This window comes from Bufo gargarizans, chromosome 7, assembly GCF_014858855.1.
Source record: "Bufo gargarizans isolate SCDJY-AF-19 chromosome 7, ASM1485885v1, whole genome shotgun sequence".
NCBI classification, from domain to species: Eukaryota; Metazoa; Chordata; class Amphibia; order Anura; family Bufonidae; genus Bufo; species Bufo gargarizans.
This window is the reverse complement of record NC_058086.1, coordinates 32687015-32706585: the sequence shown is the minus strand read 5'-3', so window position 1 is coordinate 32706585 and position 19571 is coordinate 32687015. Positions and strand designations below refer to the sequence as shown.

The window sequence follows — 19571 nt, the reverse complement described above, 5'->3', positions numbered from 1 at the left end:
AAGGGGGGAGTAAGCAGACAGTTCTAGTGTTACACCTGTTGCCTTTGACCATGACTGTGCCCTTATTGAAAGACCATAACCATATGCATGTTGCCCCATGGAAGACGGTAACCACCAAGCCTGTTGCCTCTTGTAAGACTATTGTAACTGTCAAGCTGGTTGCCCCACATGAGGCCAGTAAATATTTATTGCAAGTTCCACTTTGACTGCATTCCTTTTACCATCCAGAGCCAAAAAGATCCTGCTGTAATGTCTGACCCCTTCACAAGCTGCAGTACCATGTACAATCCATGACCAGGAGTAGCGATGTTCCTGGAGAAAAATTCACTTGAATGAGGTCAGCAATCTGCATCCAACAGTACGCACCGCAAACAGTACATGCTACGTACTTTTTTGCGGTGCAGAGGCACGGACAGAAAACCCACTGAAGCACTCTGCAGTGCTTCCATGGGGTTCCTTGCCTCCGTTCCGCACCACTGCTTCTGGATTGCGGACCCATTCAAGTGGATGTTGCAATTGCGGTCCCCAATGCACGGAACGGCCGCTCAACGGCCGTGTGCTTGAGGCCTAAGAAGAAAGGATAGACAGGTATCAAATCCAATTCCTGCCCCAAGGAAACAGCTTTGCTGTGTAGACTGAGACAAAGACAGCAGAGTTATCACATTACCATTAAAGGGTGGTGATTTCATGATGGTTGATAGCTCCATTGTATTGCCTACACAGGCCAGGACAGTAACACTTTAGGTCAATCTCTTCTTGCAGACTGCTGCAGTTTATATTCATCTTCTGTCTCTTAAAGGGGTTGGCCACCTTCTGGTTCTGGTTGACAGAATTGTTTGTGAGATGAATATATGGCACTTACTAATATAGTCTTAGTTGAAATTTTGCACTATTTTCTATATTTCATAAGGTATGTCCCCTCTTATTTACAAAGTCTTTAGTGCTGTCCACACAGAGGTCCTGTCCATAAGATGGCCGCTGATGGAGGGTCATGTGACCAGACAGATCACCTCCATGTGGTGTCTCCTCCATTCAAATACACTGCACCTGACATCTGTACTTCTTCTATTGGGAGATTAGTGCAGGCGCAGTGTGTGCGAACGGAGGAGGCATCACATGGAGGTGATTTGGTCGCATGACCCTCCATCAGCGGCCATCTTATGGACAGGACCTCTGTGAGAACAGCACCAGGGAGTACATACCTCATGAAATATAGAAAATGGTGCAGAACTTCAACAAAGACTATATGAGAAAGTGTCATATAGACATCTCGCAAACACATTGGTCGACAACAGCCAGAAAGTGGCCAATCCCTTTAATTCTCATTCATTACAGCTGCCATAAAGCGCACATACCCCCTGCTGCAAAGTCTATACAGACAATGCTGGAACGACGCTTGTGCCTCCAATATGGCAGCTCTTAATTTTTATCGGTTACCGCGCAATAATTCACCAATTAGTTACAACCAAGGAGACGCCAAGTGTCTTTATAGAACTTTTATTTAGGAAGAACATCTTCAATATTACATTATATAACAAAACAAAAAAAAAGTGTAAGTAGCACATAGACAGAACTGCCGAAACGGCTTTACAAAGTTAACCCTTCCCCTGCTGAGCGTGTAGAGGAATTATTAAATGGGTACCAGGCCCGATTACTTACTTTCTGCAAAATAAAAAATAAAAAAATACAAGAAAAAAAAATCTGCAGAAAACAAACTCAAGACTTTACTCGAACAGTACGACATAAAGGGAAAGTGCTGTCAATTTACATAGAGATCCGGCGCAAGCGAAGGAAAAGAGGGATAAAAATATATTTATATATCTATCTATATATATATATCTATGTACCTTTCTCATAACAAGTGAAAACTCATGCGAACCTCAGAATGTTTCGATGTGATGTATAAAGGTCCATGTACCTTTAATACCCAGGACACTAGATCATGGTAGATCAATCCTGTGGATCTATGGATCTCTTATACTGGCAGTTGGTTCATCTCGGGGACAACATGGGGAAAATTTGACTTATATGGGACGTTTAGGTTGGCAGTTTTCTTCCATGGTCATATACTGGTTGTACCTCTGGTGCCTGAGCCCAGTGGGGCCCCATTGTGGTGCAATGGTCCAAGCAGACCTGGTGCTTGTTTCTGCTATCTATTACTTATACTACATATAGTTAGGGCCCCTCTCCAATTGAGGTTAGGACGCCATCCACCCAGAGAAATGGGACCAGTTACAACCAGGTCCCTTTTCCCACAGCAGCGGCATGCACCTGCTCTATGGTATGTACATCCTTGCAAACAAGACATTAGTTGCCTGCACAAAATGAAGTTATCAGCCCACCCAAGAGCTGCTTTCTAATACTTATTGAGTTACGTCAGGTCTTCTCTATTCATATCTAAAGCGAAATTAAGAATTCAGAATATTTCCGTATTGCCAAACAATGCATCGTGGGAGCTCCGAAAAAGCAACAGGAGCCATATGAAATGCTTCCAATCCTTTGAAATACAGAGTATCTGTATGGGGAGAGGGCGAAGCCATTGCAGATACTAGAAGCCTGGCGGATAACATGGTGGAACCTCTAGGGCGGGATCACATACATGTATTAGGTTTGCTATGGATGGTGGATACAGTTAATAGTCTAAACCTCATTTATGACGTCTAAGTTGGGTTGTAGCCACCAGAAAATTAAGCAATATGTTTGTTGGCTGCAGATCACAAGTTTTACACATTAGACCAAGTGTGTAACATGGCAGAATAGTCTTATTATTGATATGGACGCTGACCCTGCGCACACCCCAAACCTATCTGGAAAGCCCACTTATGGGTAGGGTTTAAATAGGCCCCAACCATTCTCAGGCCAGGACAAGCTGGAAATGTGCCTGAAGATCAGGGGTGTAGCAACAGGGGGGTGCAGAGGTGGCAGTCGATACCGGGCCCAGGAGCCCGAGGGGGCCCAAAGACCCTTGTGGTGCATAAGACGACACCAGTATTATAGAAAGGGCACCCTGGGAGGGCTATGTCATAGATTTTGCACTAGGGCCCAGAATCTTCAAGTTACACCTCTGGCTGGAGGGAAGGGGTTAGGTTGAGAATCTGGCATTCGGGAGGGGCCGTTTCAACTTTTGCCTCAGGCAGCAGGAAGGCTATGTGCTCCCCTGCCCCTGGCCACAAGCTGAATCGGGGCCCAAGCTGAACTCTTGCACCAGGGCCCATGAGCCTTTAGCTATGCCCCTGCTGAAGATTCAGAGCAATCCATACAAATTCAGGACTGTTGGCAACTATGGATGAACTTCGAAGGAGTGCGGAGGTAGTGGCACCCGATCCCTGGTGCTGGAGGGGGCCCAAATTTCCCTCTGTCACATAAGAGCATACATGGTAGACGGGGGCATCCTGTTATAGATTTTGCATTTTGGCCCAGCGCCTTCAAGCTACACCCTGCTAGCTTGGATCCTGGACCCCCTTCCTCAGGGGCATAAGAAATGGACCTAGGTTGGTTATAGCATCCAATCAGATTGCAACACAGTCTGTATAGTTGTCATGAGTTACAGAAGAATTCGATTTTTATGTATATCTTGTATCTATGTCTGATTATTATTTCACTGAGGATGCACGCTGAATAAAAGCGGGACATTCTGACCCATGTATAGGCATATATATATATATAAAAAAATAAACCAACCAATCAAACCTACCAAAAAGCCTAAATGAATATAACCCAATATTGTAGTCACATCAAATAACATTCTGTTGCCCCATTATAAATAGTAAAAATACTGATGCCAACTGCACACTTCAGAAATAAATGTATATATTCATATCTATATACTGTACCTTATTTTTATTAGGTACCAATTAAAAAAAAACAAGAAAGTCCCAACACTTGGGTGTAAGTCACCAGTGTTGCATATTTCTTCCCTTGAATATTACCTATTTTATGTAATTGAGCATCGGAAAAGCCAAAGTTCTTCCCATTTGCTCCAAAAAATAGGATCATCTTTTAAATTAAAATTTTTTGCTGCTCATTTCATGGTCGAGTCATTGGGGTAACCTGTCTGACATGGTCGTAGAAATGCGGGTCCAAATTTATAGGTGTGGCATGTCCAGGATGTCAGATAGGCCAAGCCATTTCAAGGTGGGAAGAAGTAGAACATCATGACTTCATCAAGACATCTTCTTCCTCGTGCCTCCATGATAGATGTGGTTTCGGTGCTCAGAATTTGGAGGGGTGTTGTCAGGGTACCTTTAAGATGCATATTGTCTTGTCATCCCATGTGAATAAACACAGGGAATAGAGAAAAGGGCCCCAAACCATGTGTCATAGTCAAGACACAGTCAGTAGAGTGTTCTACGGCGCTGTCACCGCTGCCCGTTGCTTTCTATGGGGAGCATGGCCTGGTGCAGATTTCTGTTGTGTTTGGAGTCCATTGTGTCGTGGTCTTCTGAAAAGCTGTCAGGACTCGGCGCCCCATCTAAAGAACTTCCACAGCTTGAGTTTGGAGACAGCATGTCTTGCAGAAGATCTTGCTGGACCATACCATTATCTTTACTTATTTTGCTCCTTTGGCTGCCTTCTTCTTCTTCTTGGTCGTCAAGAAGTTTAGCAAGGAAGTTAATGTATTTCATGGCCAGGCGTAAGATTTCGTTCTTGCTTAGCTTCTTGTCTGGAGGATGAGTTGGGATCAGTTTTCGGAGCTCAGCAAAAGCTCCATTGACATTTTGCTGTCTCCATCGTTCCCGGCTGTTTGTGAAGATGCGACGGACCACCTTTGTATGAGGACCTCCTGCAAAAAGGATGCCATAGTATTATCAAGACCAAATAGCTTATCATAGAAAATTAAGGTTCTAGTTCTTTACAAACCAATATATACATAGAGAGAGAGATAAAAATGCACCATATACCAAATACAACACGAAAAAAAAAATCTGATGGATTGGCAACAGAGTTGTCCATATACCTCATTCCATGAAATGTATGGCATTACCAAAACATTACAACTTGACTAGTCCTGAGAGTGGTTAATCTGGTTTAGAAAACTTATTTTCAAATATTCTATTTGGGTATTATTATTTCATAGAGGTTAAGCTCAATGAACCTGTGTGTCTCTACCTGGAGGACCTGGCATGTCCATGCATTACATAGACAGCCCATTCATTTCAATGGCAACTGTGCAATGCCTCATTTCTCCTGTGGAGGTGCTGCAGGGAAATTAAAACCTTGCTGATGGGTTCTCCTACAGATTACATCTGATCATTGGGGTTTCCAGAAGCTGGACACTGTGTGATCAACTTATCCAGAGACTCTTTTGGCAAAATAGGATCAGGCAAAGTGAATACCCATATTAAAAAGTGGTTTTTTTTAGAAATGGATATAGATAGAAAATAGTTGATTGATAGATTAAAATTAGTCTATATAGGCAAATTAACTAGAATACAGAGGTCTAGCAGCCTCTGAGATCAGCAGGAGGATATAAATAATGTGCACATACACAATAAGAAGCTGCTCATTTTACTATCAAGTTATAATTCTGCAGTGAAAAGATTAAAGGCTTAGGACTTACCTTCCGTAACTTCCACTTCATACGGCCCTGTCCGCCTCTTGACCCTCACATTATTATTGTACATTGGAAAGGTTTCCGTCTCGCCAAAGTAGCCACTGCAGAGACAAAAATACAGTCTTCAATAGGTTTTCAACTAGGTGTAGCCATGTGTAGAGCTGACACTTCCCAGTGTGTAAGGGAAAAAGAGCAAAATAATAATAATAATAATAATAATAATAAATATTATCTTCTTATTGTTTGGTATAAAAAAACTAAAGTTAAAGATTATTAAAAACAGCGTTATTAATAGTATAATATTAATTTATTAATATGTATTTTAGCTATTAAAAGTAGTAATTTAGCATAATTTATATTTTTCTGTAATTTATTTATTTATTGATTCTTAATGAATTTAGCAGTTGTCCAATGGTAACATTACTGGTATGTAGCATCATCATGGTTTTCTGCCATTCAGAATGAGATTTTATTTTGGGTAGCGGCATCATGTCACGACAATCGCATTATTATCAGAATAATACGACAATATTAAATGGGGACCCAGATACTCAACAAGATACATTAAATTTTATATATATAATTACCATCTATTTTTTTTTAAGTATCTTTTTATTTAGAACTATGAAACATAATTTTAAAAAAAAATTATATATATATATATAAAATATCAAATAGAAAGAAACAATATATATTTTACAATTTTACAATGATATAAAGGCAGAGTACCGATATGCTTGCCACGCTGGTACTGATACCGTCTCATTTTAACAGATTTGCTTCTCCATTTCGATTACTACTTATCTTTTTTTTTTTTTTTTTTTATAAAATGTAAAAAAATTATTTACATTTACTTATTTATTGTCCTCACTTATATAGCGCTGATGTTTTCAGCAGTGCTTTACAGACATTGTCATCGCTCGCGGTCCCCAGTGGAGCTCATAATATAAGTCCCCCTCCTTTTTAAAAAAAAATTCTGATATATTTCCGTATTGCATTTATTATAAATAGAAGTCGCTTCTGATTGGATTAAATTAGGGGTATTGACAAATACCATACAAAAAAGGCATCAAGGAAAGGGTTTGAGGGAAAATGGAAGATTAGAGGAAGTAATACAAAGATTCATTAAAGAAATGACCAGGAATGGGAAACAGGGCAGGAAATAGTAGATACAGTTACAACAAGAGAGGATGCAGCAGGCAGGATCTCTGTGGGATGGAGATATGCCTTATAGAAGCAGTATTTATAAAGAAAGACATTAGTATGAATATTATATATATATTATGTATTAGAATTAAGTTATGATACAAAGGACTAAAAGGATCGTAGCACACAAAGAGTATGGCCACACGGTCAGGTTTCCTGTTGCAGTTTTGGAAGCCAAAACCAGGAGTGAATTAAAAAAAGAAGAGACGTAGTATCCGTTCTTTAGGTCCCATTCACACGAGCGAGTTTTCCGCGGGGATGCAATGCGTGACGTGAACGCACAGCACCCGCACTGAATCCTGACCCATTCATTTCAATGGGATTGTGTACGTGAGCGTTGTTTTATCACGCTTTGCGTGAAAATCACAGCCTATTCTATATTCTGCGTTTTTTCACGCAAGCCCTGGCCCCTATTGAAGTGAATGGGGCTTCAGTAAAAAAACGCATTGCATCCGGATGTGTTTTTCACTGATGGTTGCTAGGAGATGTTGTTTGTAAACCTTCAGTTTTTTTATCACAAGCGTGAAAAACGCATCAAAACGCATTGCACTGAACAACTGAACGCAATCTTGCTTGCAAAATGGTTTTGCTGAACGCATCCAGACCTAAGTGTGACAGAGGCCTTATACTTTCTCTCCTTTTATGATCCAGTCCTGATTTTGTCTTCCAAAACTGCATCAGGAAACCTGACCGTCTGGCCGTATCCTCATAGATGTAACATTCGGACTCCCTAAACCGCACCAGGTTTTCAAGAAAAATTTGGCAGCAGATCCTGTCACTCTTCACAGTAAGGAGGCGTATTCCTCCCACGCAGGAGCGGATTTCGTAGCACCACAGGCACAGAGGATCAAAAACAATATTTTCTACGCCTCTGGTTACATACAGTGCTGCCCATAATTATTCATACCCCTGGCAAATTTTGACTTAAAGTTACTTTTATTCAACCAGCAAGTAATTTTTTGACGGGAAATGACATAGGCGTCTCCCAAAAGATAATAAGACGATGCACAAGAGGCATTAGTGTGGGGAAAAAAAAGAATAATTCTCAGCTTTTATTTACATTTGAGCAAACTTGCTGGTTGAATATAAGCAATTTTAAGTCAAAATTTGCCAAGGGTATGAATAATTATGGGCAGCGCTGTATATGAGTACAGGTCTGCTCCTGGGATCCGGTCTGCCTCACTGGTTGTCAGTCAATTTCGACACATGAATTCAAGCATATCCTATACAGTGACTGTCAGATGAATGTATCTCCAAATACATAGAAAGAACTTTGCAATGTCTGTACCAGGATAGGGGTGCAGGGGCAACCGTCACACCGCAGCAAGGTATCTCCTCTGCTACATAAGAAAACACCAGATTTATACATGGTAGGTGGGGGCCCTGATACACATTTTGCATAAGGGTCCAGAAGCTTTGAGCGACACTTCTAGTCTATAGTATACTGCTGCTCTCTGTGATAGAGAAGTCACATATGGGGAAGGTGATTAGAAGTGTTATTCAACATTGTGTGATCAATTGTCGCTATATCAGAGTAATATTGATGCCATAGCCCGGCATCAAAATACCCTGGACAAGGCAGAGCGGCTTGTGCCACCAAGGGCACATACTCCTCCATCCTCCACTGTACATTTGTGATATAAGCTGTATCGTATAGGTCATGTCATTGATTTGGGATAAAAGTAGCACACACTGGATGTGTTGGTTTTGGGCAGGATGTGTTGAGATTTCATATGGGTTTGGTGGTTTTGGCTTTTATGCTGTAAGTACCTTAAGCAGAGTGATCTATATGCAAGTCTAATGATGAGTCCCCTTCTCCATCAGATTTCCATTACGCCAGTTTTGAACCTTTGAACCCCCCCCCCCCCCCCCCCCCATTGGGTCGAGATTGCTGTATGACTAAATAATAAAAAACCAGCAGCAGAATAATAACACAGCGCCTGGTTACCATATGTTCTAATCTCCTAATGCATTGTGTCAAATATCTGTGCAGAATAAAAGTGGAGCAGTTGTCCATAGCAACCAAGTATCAGCTATAAGAATGCAACATTAACGGTTGCTAGGGGCAACTGCTTTGTTGTCCACACTGCAATTTATCATTTTCTCCTGTATATGAATTAATAAAACAGGGGCCACATTCTCCCAGGTGAGAACTGTGCTTCATTCACATGGCTTCTCTGCTTTGTAACAAGCAAATAAAATACAGCAAGTGGCCCTTAGATTTTCTCAGGTACTACAAGTTCCAGCATGCTGCCCATTCACAAGCCACAGACAGAGAATACTTGAGCATTTGCAGCAGATTTGTTTTGAATGCCAAGGAGAAATGGGAATCCAAGAAGATACATGCAGAATGAGAGTTGTATCTGCCTAGGGAGAATGAATATCCCAGGAGCAGAGATCAGGGTTATGATAATCAGATAGTCATATACTAGATGCCAGGGAGATCTGCATCATGTTTTTTGTAATTCCTAGTGCCTCCTATATAACATTTAGGGTCTGCAGAGGGGTTGTCTGGAGTGAGGCACAGTTTGGATCTGTTTTGACACCTATGGGATGATATCATGAGGGGCCTTTGTCTGCCTGTCATCGGTCATTGAATGAATGAGATGATCTGCAAGAGTTTTAAGCTGTTGAGCTAAGACATATCAGTGAAGATGTAAAGACCTGGAAAGCATGCTGGGATGCTCTGCAGGTAGGATGCTCTGCAATGTGAGATCTATTTGCATAGAACTATGGTGAAATGCTCAGTTCAGAGAAAAGGACTTTGCAAATGTATAATGCAGCCATATGTTCTACCTGATGAACATGGGCAGAACAGTGGGTGGTGCCCAATGTCATGTCAGAGATCATACTACATGTGTGTGGACTGTAAGCTGCCCCCAAATAGCCAGATACATATGAGCTGATGAAATAAAAGAATAATAGAACTACTACCAACCTGTTTCCTGGGGTCAGAGGCTGACTCAATCCATACAACATGGCTCTGCCAGCTGTTTGCAAGGGGAGGTTATCTGGAGGACTCAGCTGCACCATTCGGGCTTCAGAGGCTTGCTCAGCTTGGGGTCCAGTCAGTGGAATTGGGGGTCTGCAGAGTTCTGTGGTTGCAGTGAGAGGTGGTCCAGGAACTGGAAGTGGGGTTCTGCAGAGCTCTGTGGTTGCAGTCAGGGGGGTTCTGCAGAGCTCTGTGGTTGCAGTCAGGGGGGTTCTGCAGAGCTCTGTGGTTGCAGTGAGAGGTGGTCCAGGAACTGGAAGTGGGGTTCTGCAGAGATCTGTGGTTGCAGTGAGAGGTGGTCCAGGAACTGGAAGTGGGGTTCTGCAGAGCTCTGTGGTTGCAGTCAGGGGGGTTCTGCAGAGATCTGTGGTTGCAGTTAGGGGGGCTCTGCACAGCTCAGTAGTTGCAGGTAAGGGTGCTCTGCAGAGCTCTGTGGTTGGAGTTAGAGGGGCTCTGCACAGTTCGGTGGTCCTCAAGCTTTGTAGTCTCAGTTCCTGCTCTCTGGCCTTTATATTGGTGGATCCCTCCCCCCTCCTGAGCAGCTCAATCACCGGCACAGCTCTAGGGGGGGAGCTGGGGGCCGCCCCCTCATTCACCCCACTGCTGCTCTCCGCCTCTGCTGTATCTCTAGCAGGAGATGCCACATCTTGAGAGTCTCCCATCTCGGTGCCCAACCTCTCCATCATCTTCAGGGACAGTGCAGAAGGAGGAGGACAGGCTTCATGCCACCACTGTCACCTCCCACAGAAAGCCTACCTGCAGACACAGAGAAATGCACATAAGTGACAGCAAATAGGAGTCACCCCTTGCAGATCAGACCTGGCTCAGTAGGCTCCAACCTGTGCCACTCCAGCTGACGGCAGACTACAACTCCCAGCATGCCCCTGACAAGAAATAGTAGGAGTTGTAGTTTCACCAACGATCGTAGGGAGCATTATTAAAAACTGCACCCAGCACTGCAAAAAAATTGTCATAACCATCGTCATCTCCAAAATGTACAGAACCAATAGTAACCAGGTGGATATGGAAAAATGCAAAATTCTTGATTTCAATATTTTTAGAAAGACACCAGCGCTGATGATGCCTCTTTTTGGTTGTGTTGGTTATACTATATTTAGAAAATGAATGATTTTTTAAATAGAATTATTACACCCCCCCCCCCCCTTTGTCAAAGAGAATCAGTGTAATAAAGATAATTAAGGATATTAATACTGCAGGATAAAAAGGGGATCAGCACTGTAGTCCTGGTGTCTTCCAGCACCGAGGTCCTAGGTTCAAATGACATGCTGATAGGGAACCTAGATTGTGAGCCCCCATTGGGGACAGTTGGATGTGGAATATAGTAGCGCTATATAAGTGCATAAAATAAATAAATACATAAATAAATAAATAAATAAATAAAACCTAGATTGTGAATATGTCAGCCATAAGTGAGTAAATGCTTCACCTGCAGGGGGCAGTGGAGGACATCAGAGCAGACTGACCACAGGGCTATCAGTCCTAAGGGTTAACAAACTGATGGTAATGTCTATTTAAAGGATACTCTAAAAGGGATTAAATATGTTATTATTATTATTAGTAGTAGTAGTAGTGGTAGAAGTAGTAATAGTAGTATTTCTAGCAACAATAATGCAATAGCAATGCTAATTATATTAAATAAAATACTATTGCTAATAATGACAAATAAAAACATATAGGACAAATAAAAATATAGTAGTAGTAATAATAATACTACAACTACTACTAATAATAATAATAATAATAATAACAATAATAATAATAGCACTGAAAAAATCTCCTCTCATCTGTGGCCATTAGTGAATTCCAGAAAAATTCTGGATAAATACCGGAATTATTGTTGTTATGGTTCTTATTTCCTACAATTATTATGTAAAATAAAGAATAATATATTTTTTTTTTTTAGTAACAATCATGATTTCTATCATAGGTTCTATGTAGTAATGCTGTGAGGTAATCCAAGAAAACAGCAAAGGAAGATTCTGATTGTAAGGCCTGGGTGCAGGGTCCTCTCCTGTATGTCATACTGTGTGCAAGCTAATGGTGTAATAGTATTAATAATAATAACAACAATAATAAATACATAAATAAATAATCATTAATATATTTGTAGATATGTGGTAAATTCAGGAAACGGAGTCTGTTCCCTGCAGAGGACAAAGCCCGTCCCTACATATTTATAGGACCATCCACATTGTCATTACATAGGGCAGATGGATGGAAGGACACATATTAGATATCGTACAGTATAATTCTACTGTCGCTACATCGAATTACATTTACATTCACTTAGAAAAACGAATTCACTGATCATATCCTTCTACATATTTTACTAACACACCGATCACATCATTAGATCCACATACACTTATTATATTGTTGTATTATTGTATTGTTATCTTTGTATTTTTGCTATCATCTCCTCTCAGTATGCTCCCCACACACACATTGCCTCTTCTCTCTGTTTATTTGCCATTTCATGTTTCTATTTTACCGCAGAATATCTTAAAATATCTCATAATCCGATCCCTTTACTTCTGAGCAAATTAATTAGGATGACTGTGGCGCAGGAGAGGTTAATTCTCCATGACAAAGGCGCCCCCTTTATGGTCTGTACCCAATAAATGTACACAGCTCTGGACCAGAACTGTATCTACAATGTAACCTTACATAGAAAGTATATACATAATATAGAAAACACGATCTATTTATCTATCCACTAGCTAATATATTTATATTTATTTTATTAATGTATTTTATTTATTTTTTTACAGATGTTTTCTATTTGCTCCCATTATTACAAGCAGTTTCCAACATTTTCTATAGAGCCTGATATTTATTTCGCCATACACAGCAGGACAGACGGACAGGTCAGTGCTATCGGGGTGATCGCTGTACCCCCATGTGTTTGATAGTCCCGTATAATAATATCCAGAAGCTGTGAGCCCTCATCTCCTCCAGTAATGCCCCCAGTACACAGCGCTGTGCCCACCGCCGGCAGCATCAAAATAATACATCAGTCCTCAGCATTGCTACCCCATCACCTACCAATAATAATAATAATAATAATAATAATAATAATAATAATATAAAAAAACGTAATAACATGGTAACAATAAGAACAATTATTTTCTAATAATAATAATAATGCAACAGTATCTATAATAGTATTTATCGTTCTTAAATAAATATATCAAATAAATGAATCGGTTAATTGGTAAATTATGATTATTTATTATTATTATTATTTTATTCGGATTTACTGTAAATGAACGTAATAAAAAAATATCATTAGATGGGTAAACTATGTTAGTGTACTATTGTGTTACACATATATATATATATGTTATATGAAATGTACATGTGTGTACAGCAGATGATGTCACCGTGCGATGTGGAGAATGATACAATGTATCAGTATTAACACCCGACAACAGGCTGCTCGCTCATTAGTCGGTCGGGTTCTTGGTGATGTCAATTTGTCTGACGATACAATCATTAGATGAAACAAGGGGGAAATAATTTCACACCTCCAATAATATAAAGGGGGGGGGGGGGTGCAATGTACAAAGCACAAGAAGGACTGCAAATAAGACGCGAATACATCAATAGCCCTGTACACACACAGGTGGATACCCCTTTATACCCCTCCAGATGAACCCTCCGCATGCAGTGATACCCCCATACCTGTACCCCCCCCCCCCCCCTTCCCTGTAATTCCCTGCACCCCATCCTGTTACCATTCCACTATGTGCCCCCCATCAGCAGCACAGGGACAGTCAACCCCTTCATCCAATATAGGACAATGCCCCCCTAAATTCAGTGGGGTGACCCCCTCCAGCATGGACTCACCGCCTGCTCTCCAGGAGGAAGAGTGAGTGTGGGCGCCATGTTGTGGCCTGTCTGCAGAGCCGGGTGTAGTGAGGGGAGTAGCCGGGAGGTGCTGGCTGTGCAGTCGTTTCCTATTTAGTATGGAGAGAGGAACACTACAGCAATGTGTCCAGGAGAGATAAGCCCTGGCAGCAGCGGCCAGCCTGCCCCGATAAGCCCCCAGCCCATTATTTATCACATCACTCATCATCATCATCATCATCATCATTATTATGTGGGCATTTTATCCAGGGAAGGAGAGAGACAGATGGATACTATGTAATATATATATATATATATATATATATATATATATGAGAGAGAGAGGAGGGGGCATGCTAGGCAGCCTGACACACTTATCATTACTATGCCCATTTTTTCCAGGGAAGGAGGAGATAGTAATATGTTTACTATATAAAATGTACAAAAATAAATAAATAAGAGAGAGAGAGAGAGAGAGAGAAGGGGCATGCTATGATAGATGTATACTACATAGATATAGGTATACTATATAATATGAAATAAAATAATTATATATATTTATTTATTATCTATCTCTCTATACATCTATAAAGGAGGGGGCATAACACACTGCTAATTTTCTATATTATTATTATTGTTATACTGTGTATCTTTTATAAAATATGGGATCACACATGAAGAGCAATCAGCAACCATATGTACTGTCTGTATAAATGTCTGTGTGTATATTACATATGCAAGGCAGTAAAGTAGTCACTGGAGGCTCCTGAGCAAAATGGGATGTGGGGAAAGGAATGAGAATAAAAATAGCTGTGAAAAATGTCTGCAGGTAAAGATGGTAAATTTACTACACTGCCATCTTCCAAAAGCACTGCAGTGGCTAAGCAAAACTGCCATACAGTACCCAAATAACATTACCTTGTTGTAACCAAAGAATTCCACCCACCATATAGTGATCAATAACTAACAGTACCATGCCTCATTCAAACTCCGCGCTATAAGTGCCCAGTAAATAATAGTGGACAACATTCCACCATACAAGGATCAATAATTACCAGTCCCTTGCACTGTTCAAATAATACTACCATACAGTGCCAAAGTGACAGTACCATGCAATATCCAAACAATACCACCATATGGTGACCAATAATTGACAGTATTCAAACAATACCACTGTATAGTGCTCAGAAATGAACAGTACTGTACACTATCCAAGCAATACTACCGTACAGTGCCCAAGTGACAGTACCATTCACTATCCAAACAATACCACCATACAGTGTTCAATAATTAACATTTAACAGTATCATGCAGTATCCAAATAATACCACCATACAGTGCCCAAGTGACAGTACCATGCAGTATCCAAAGTTTCCAAAGTACCATAACAGTATCCAAAGTACTATAGCAATACCACCATACAGTGCCCTAAGTGACACTACCATGCAGTATACAAACAATACCACCAAACAGTGCCCAATAATTAAAAGTACCATGCTCTATCCACACAATACCACCATACAGTGCCCAAGTGACAGTACCATGAAGTCTCCAAACAATACCACCATACAGTGCCCAAGTGACAGTACCATGAAGTCTCCAAACAATACCACCATACAGTGCCCAAGTGACAGTACCATGAAGTCTCCAAACAATACCACCATACAGTGCCCAAGTGACAATACCATGAAGTCTCTAAACAATACCACCATACAGTGCCCAAGTGACAGTACCATGAAGTCTCCAAACAATACCACCATACAGTGCCCAAGTGACAATACCATGAAGTCTCTAAACAATACCACCATACAGTGCCCAAGTGACAGTACCATGAAGTCTCCAAACAATACCACCATACAGTGCCCAAGTGACAGTACCATGAAGTCTCCAAACAATACCACCATACAGTGCCCAAGTGACAATACCATGAAGTCTCTAAACAATACCACCATACAGTGCCCAAGTGACAGTACCATGAAGTCTCCAAACAATACCACCATACAGTGCCCAAGTGACAATACCATGAAGTCTCTAAACAATACCACCATACAGTGCCCAAGTGACAGTACCATGCAGTCTCCAAACAATACCACCATACAGTGCCCAAGTGACAGTACCATGAAGTCTCCAAACAATACCACCATACAGTGCCCAAGTGACAGTACCATGCAGTCTCCAAACAATACCACCATACAGTGCCCAAGTGACAGTACCATGCAGTCTCCAAACAATGCCACCATACAGTGCCCAAGTGACAGTACCATGCAGTAATAATTTTAAGAATAATCTTTCTTTATATAGAGCCAAGAAATGTTGCAATTCAGAGGGTTACTTATACAGAGAAAACCAGAGACTGCAAAGGAACAAATGAATCTACCATTCAAAGAAGAAGAGTGAGGGTCCTGCTCCCAATAGATAACAAACTGAACAATACTGTCATACAGTGCCCAAGTAAATACAGCTCGCAATGCTCAAATAATTCCACCATATCACCAATATCACCGCACAATGGACAAATAAAAGTGCCATACTGTGTCCACATAATAGTACCAGGCAGCAACCACACAGTGCCATCAGGCTGGTAACGGCGCCATGCTGCTCTCATGTTAGACTGCCATGCAGTGCTCACATAATACCACTATACAATGTCAAGACAACACTGCGCAGTACAGAATAGCAGGGTATGATACGGTGCCCAATTTACATCCAAACAACAGTGATGTCATCAATGGGAACCAGGGTCATTGTTCGGATGGGACTCTCAGGGCAGCTCAGCCAAAAAAGACACAATGTAGGATAATGGTCATTGTTTGGACAGGAACTGGACAATGAAGAAAAGGGGAATAATTGTGAATAATTGCTATGAAGTTACTGGATGCAAGGACATGGATTCTTGGAAAAATTTATTTAGAACTTAAGCAAAACAGAACATTTTAGGGCTCATGCACACAAACATATTTTTTTTCCGTGTCCATTCCGTTTTATTTTGTGTCCCGTATGCGGAACCATTCCCTTCAATGGGTTCACAAAAAAACGGAAATGACTGCAAAAAAATATAGAACATGTCTTGTTTTTCTATATTTTGCGGACAAGGACAGGCATTGTTACAATGGATCCACAAAAAAAAAAAAACTGATGCAATACAGATGTCACCCGGACCTCATCCATATTTTTTGCGGACCGCAGAATACATACGGTCGTGTGCGTGGTGAATGCTTGTCATGTACATACACATGCAATTTAGGGCTCATGCACACCACCGCATGTATTTTGTGGTCCGCAAAACACGGATCTGCAAAAAAAATGGATGACATCCGTGTTGCATCCTTTTTTTTTTTTGTGGATCCATTGTAACAAAACCTATCCTTGTCCACAAAACGGACAAGAATAGGACACGTTCTATTTTTTTTTTGCACAACGGACATACGGACACAGCATACCCACTCAGTAATTTCAGTTTTTTTCCAAGCCCCATTGAAGTGAATGGTTACGCGTACGGACCTGTGAATAAACGGAATGGTAACGGAAAAGGTCATGTGCATGAGCCCTTAAGAAGCAGGGGCTGTCGTTTATTCTTATACAGGACGGATCTGGCTGATTCTTGTATTCTTATATAGCCCTTTGTACTGATACTAAATATTTAAAGGGGAAATCCATCCAAATATCTGCCAGGTCCTGGAGGCAAGTTAAAGGATGGCATAGAGCAGCTCTGAGAACTATTTCACTTGTTACCACTAACAACAGTCCAAACCAGTGGTCTCCAACCTGGGGCCCTCCAGTTGTTGTGAAACCACAACTCCCAACATTCTGAGAGTTGTGGCTTTGCAACAGCTGGAAAACCAGGGAACAATGCACAATTTAGGTGCTCAATTCAGAGCTACAGTCTCTTGGAAATCAATGGTGATCGAAAGTTGGGGACAACATCTTCTGGCACATCTTCCATGTGTCTGGGTTATGTTCAGGCTGGAGCATCAAACCCCTGGACACCAAGGGATGGGATACTCAACTAGTGCAAACAGGCTTTACTAGGAGGTGTTTAGGGTCCTGGAGAGGGCGGCATATTAATCATCTTTGCCTTTGCACCAAAAAGATCCTCCAGTAACACTGCCTTTGGAATCCTAAAGGGGTTCTCCATTTTGGGCAATTCCTTTAAGTAGGAATGCATTGCTGCTGGGACTTCCAACCATCAGGAAAAGGAGGTTACTGAGAGCAAGCATTCAATTCCTATGTAGCTCCACTACAGGAGAAATGAATTATTTATATGGGTCCTCCAAGAAGAGAGAGAGGTACTTTGTAGCCAGGTTGCTCACCTTAGTCTAATGGATAAGAATCTTGAATGAAGGATTCTCCTCACTTAATCCCCTGATGGGAGATTTAAAAATGGTCTTTTCTCAACCAGAATTATCCCCTTTAATGGGAGTCTGTCAGCAGTTTTGACCATGCTAAACTGCCTACAGCAGGTAGTGGCTGGGGGAAGCAGTATAAACATACAGTTCGTGGAGCCTTTATCAGAAGTAGTGTGAATATGAAGTTTTATTCTGCCAGGTTCTACTCCTGCAAGTGTCCAGGAGGAGGAGCTTCACTGTGGAGTGCTCTTTGCAGTAAGCTGCTTCCCAACTCCTCCCCTGTGCTCTGAGTGACGGTCTCCTGGTTGGATGCTACAGCTGTCACTCAGAGCACAGGGGAGGGGCAGTTTATTGCAGAGAGCACTTCACAGTGAAGCTCCACCTCCTGGGCACTTGCAGGAGCAGAACCTGGCAGAATACAACTTCATATTCACACTATTCCTGACAATACAAACTCCACAAAGGGTATGTTTGTACTGCTCTCCCTGTCCCCTACCTTGGGGGGGGGGGGTCACCCGAGCGCTCCTCACTGCCTCCGCCCAGCATTAATTAGCACTAGGAGCATCAGGTACTTATGGACCTGGCTGGTGGCCACAGGGGCCCTCCTGAATTCAACATTATTACCATCCTTAGGACTGTAGTTGAATACTGATGCGGGGGTGTGCTACACTGTGGTATTGCTGTCCCTGCCTATTGTCAATTTGGACCCTCCTACGACATAGGGCCACTTTTTTTTTCCCAGGGCCACTTCAAAGGGGTTGTCTCATTACAGACAATGGGGGCATATTGCTAGAATATGCCCCCATGGTCTTATAGGTGAGGGTTTCACCGCTGGGACCTGCACCTATATTGAGAACGGAGTCCCGAAAGTGGCGGAGGGCACAGCTGCCATTTATTCATTTTCTATGGTGCCGCCAAAAATAGCCGAGTGCTGGCTCGTTTATTTCCGTCCGGCCCATAAAGGTTAATGGGAGCGGTGGCCGTTCATGCACGGTGTGCTCCCTTTGACTTCTATGGGGAGAGTGCTCGGTGGTGGCCAGAACAGAGTCCCCTAAACACCACTCTGCAGGGCTCCGTTCCCGATATAGGTGCGGTATCCAGTGGTGGGACCCATACCTACTAGACAATGGCGGCATATCCTAGCAATAAGCCCCCATTGTCTGAGATGAGACAACCCCTTTAAGTTCCCAGTCCACCCCTGAGTATATCCATAGACACAGGCCAATATGGCAGGACTATGTAATGACTGCAGCACGTGGGAAGATATGGTAATCATGATTTGTTATGTTGGTCAAAACAATTAACGGACATATGGAAATTATGACCATGGAGATGCATTATGTATATGACATCTGGCAATAGGCAGGAGGAATTGAAATGTTCCTCTTGTCGGGCCTGGATCATGTAAACGCTCGGCCAAGATGCCGAATTGGGAAGAAGAATTGAGTGTTGGTCCAGAAAGCGGAGCCGTCTCCATTAATCAGACACTGATTTCATCAATAAAGGCAGGGGTATTCCACGAAGTAATAGAAAGGTGCCACTTGCGGTATATATGGAGGATGTGAGGGAGGCCGCGAGGTGTTAAAATGCCTTGTATCTCCAG

At 41.8% G+C, this 19571-nt stretch overlaps 1 protein-coding gene across 2 annotated transcripts; it reads right to left on the bottom strand.

The window, feature by feature from the left end:
* Nucleotides 1-1487: 1487 nt before the first annotated feature.
* On the bottom strand, nucleotides 1488-13735 carry TAL1 (TAL bHLH transcription factor 1, erythroid differentiation factor). Of its 2 annotated transcripts, none has more exons than XM_044300665.1 (4): nucleotides 13623-13735; nucleotides 9699-10508; nucleotides 5561-5655; nucleotides 1488-4783 (listed from the first exon to the last, which is right to left on the bottom strand). In XM_044300665.1, exons 2-4 carry the CDS (start codon nucleotides 10436-10438, stop codon nucleotides 4359-4361), a joined length of 1260 nt encoding a protein of 419 aa, XP_044156600.1. In that variant the 5' UTR covers nucleotides 10439-10508; nucleotides 13623-13735; the 3' UTR covers nucleotides 1488-4358. The 2 variants fall into 2 exon arrangements, with proteins under 2 accessions (XP_044156600.1, XP_044156601.1); XM_044300666.1 differs by having other exon boundaries at nucleotides 9699-10504; nucleotides 13623-13725.
* Between the last annotated feature and the right edge of the window lie 5836 nt (nucleotides 13736-19571).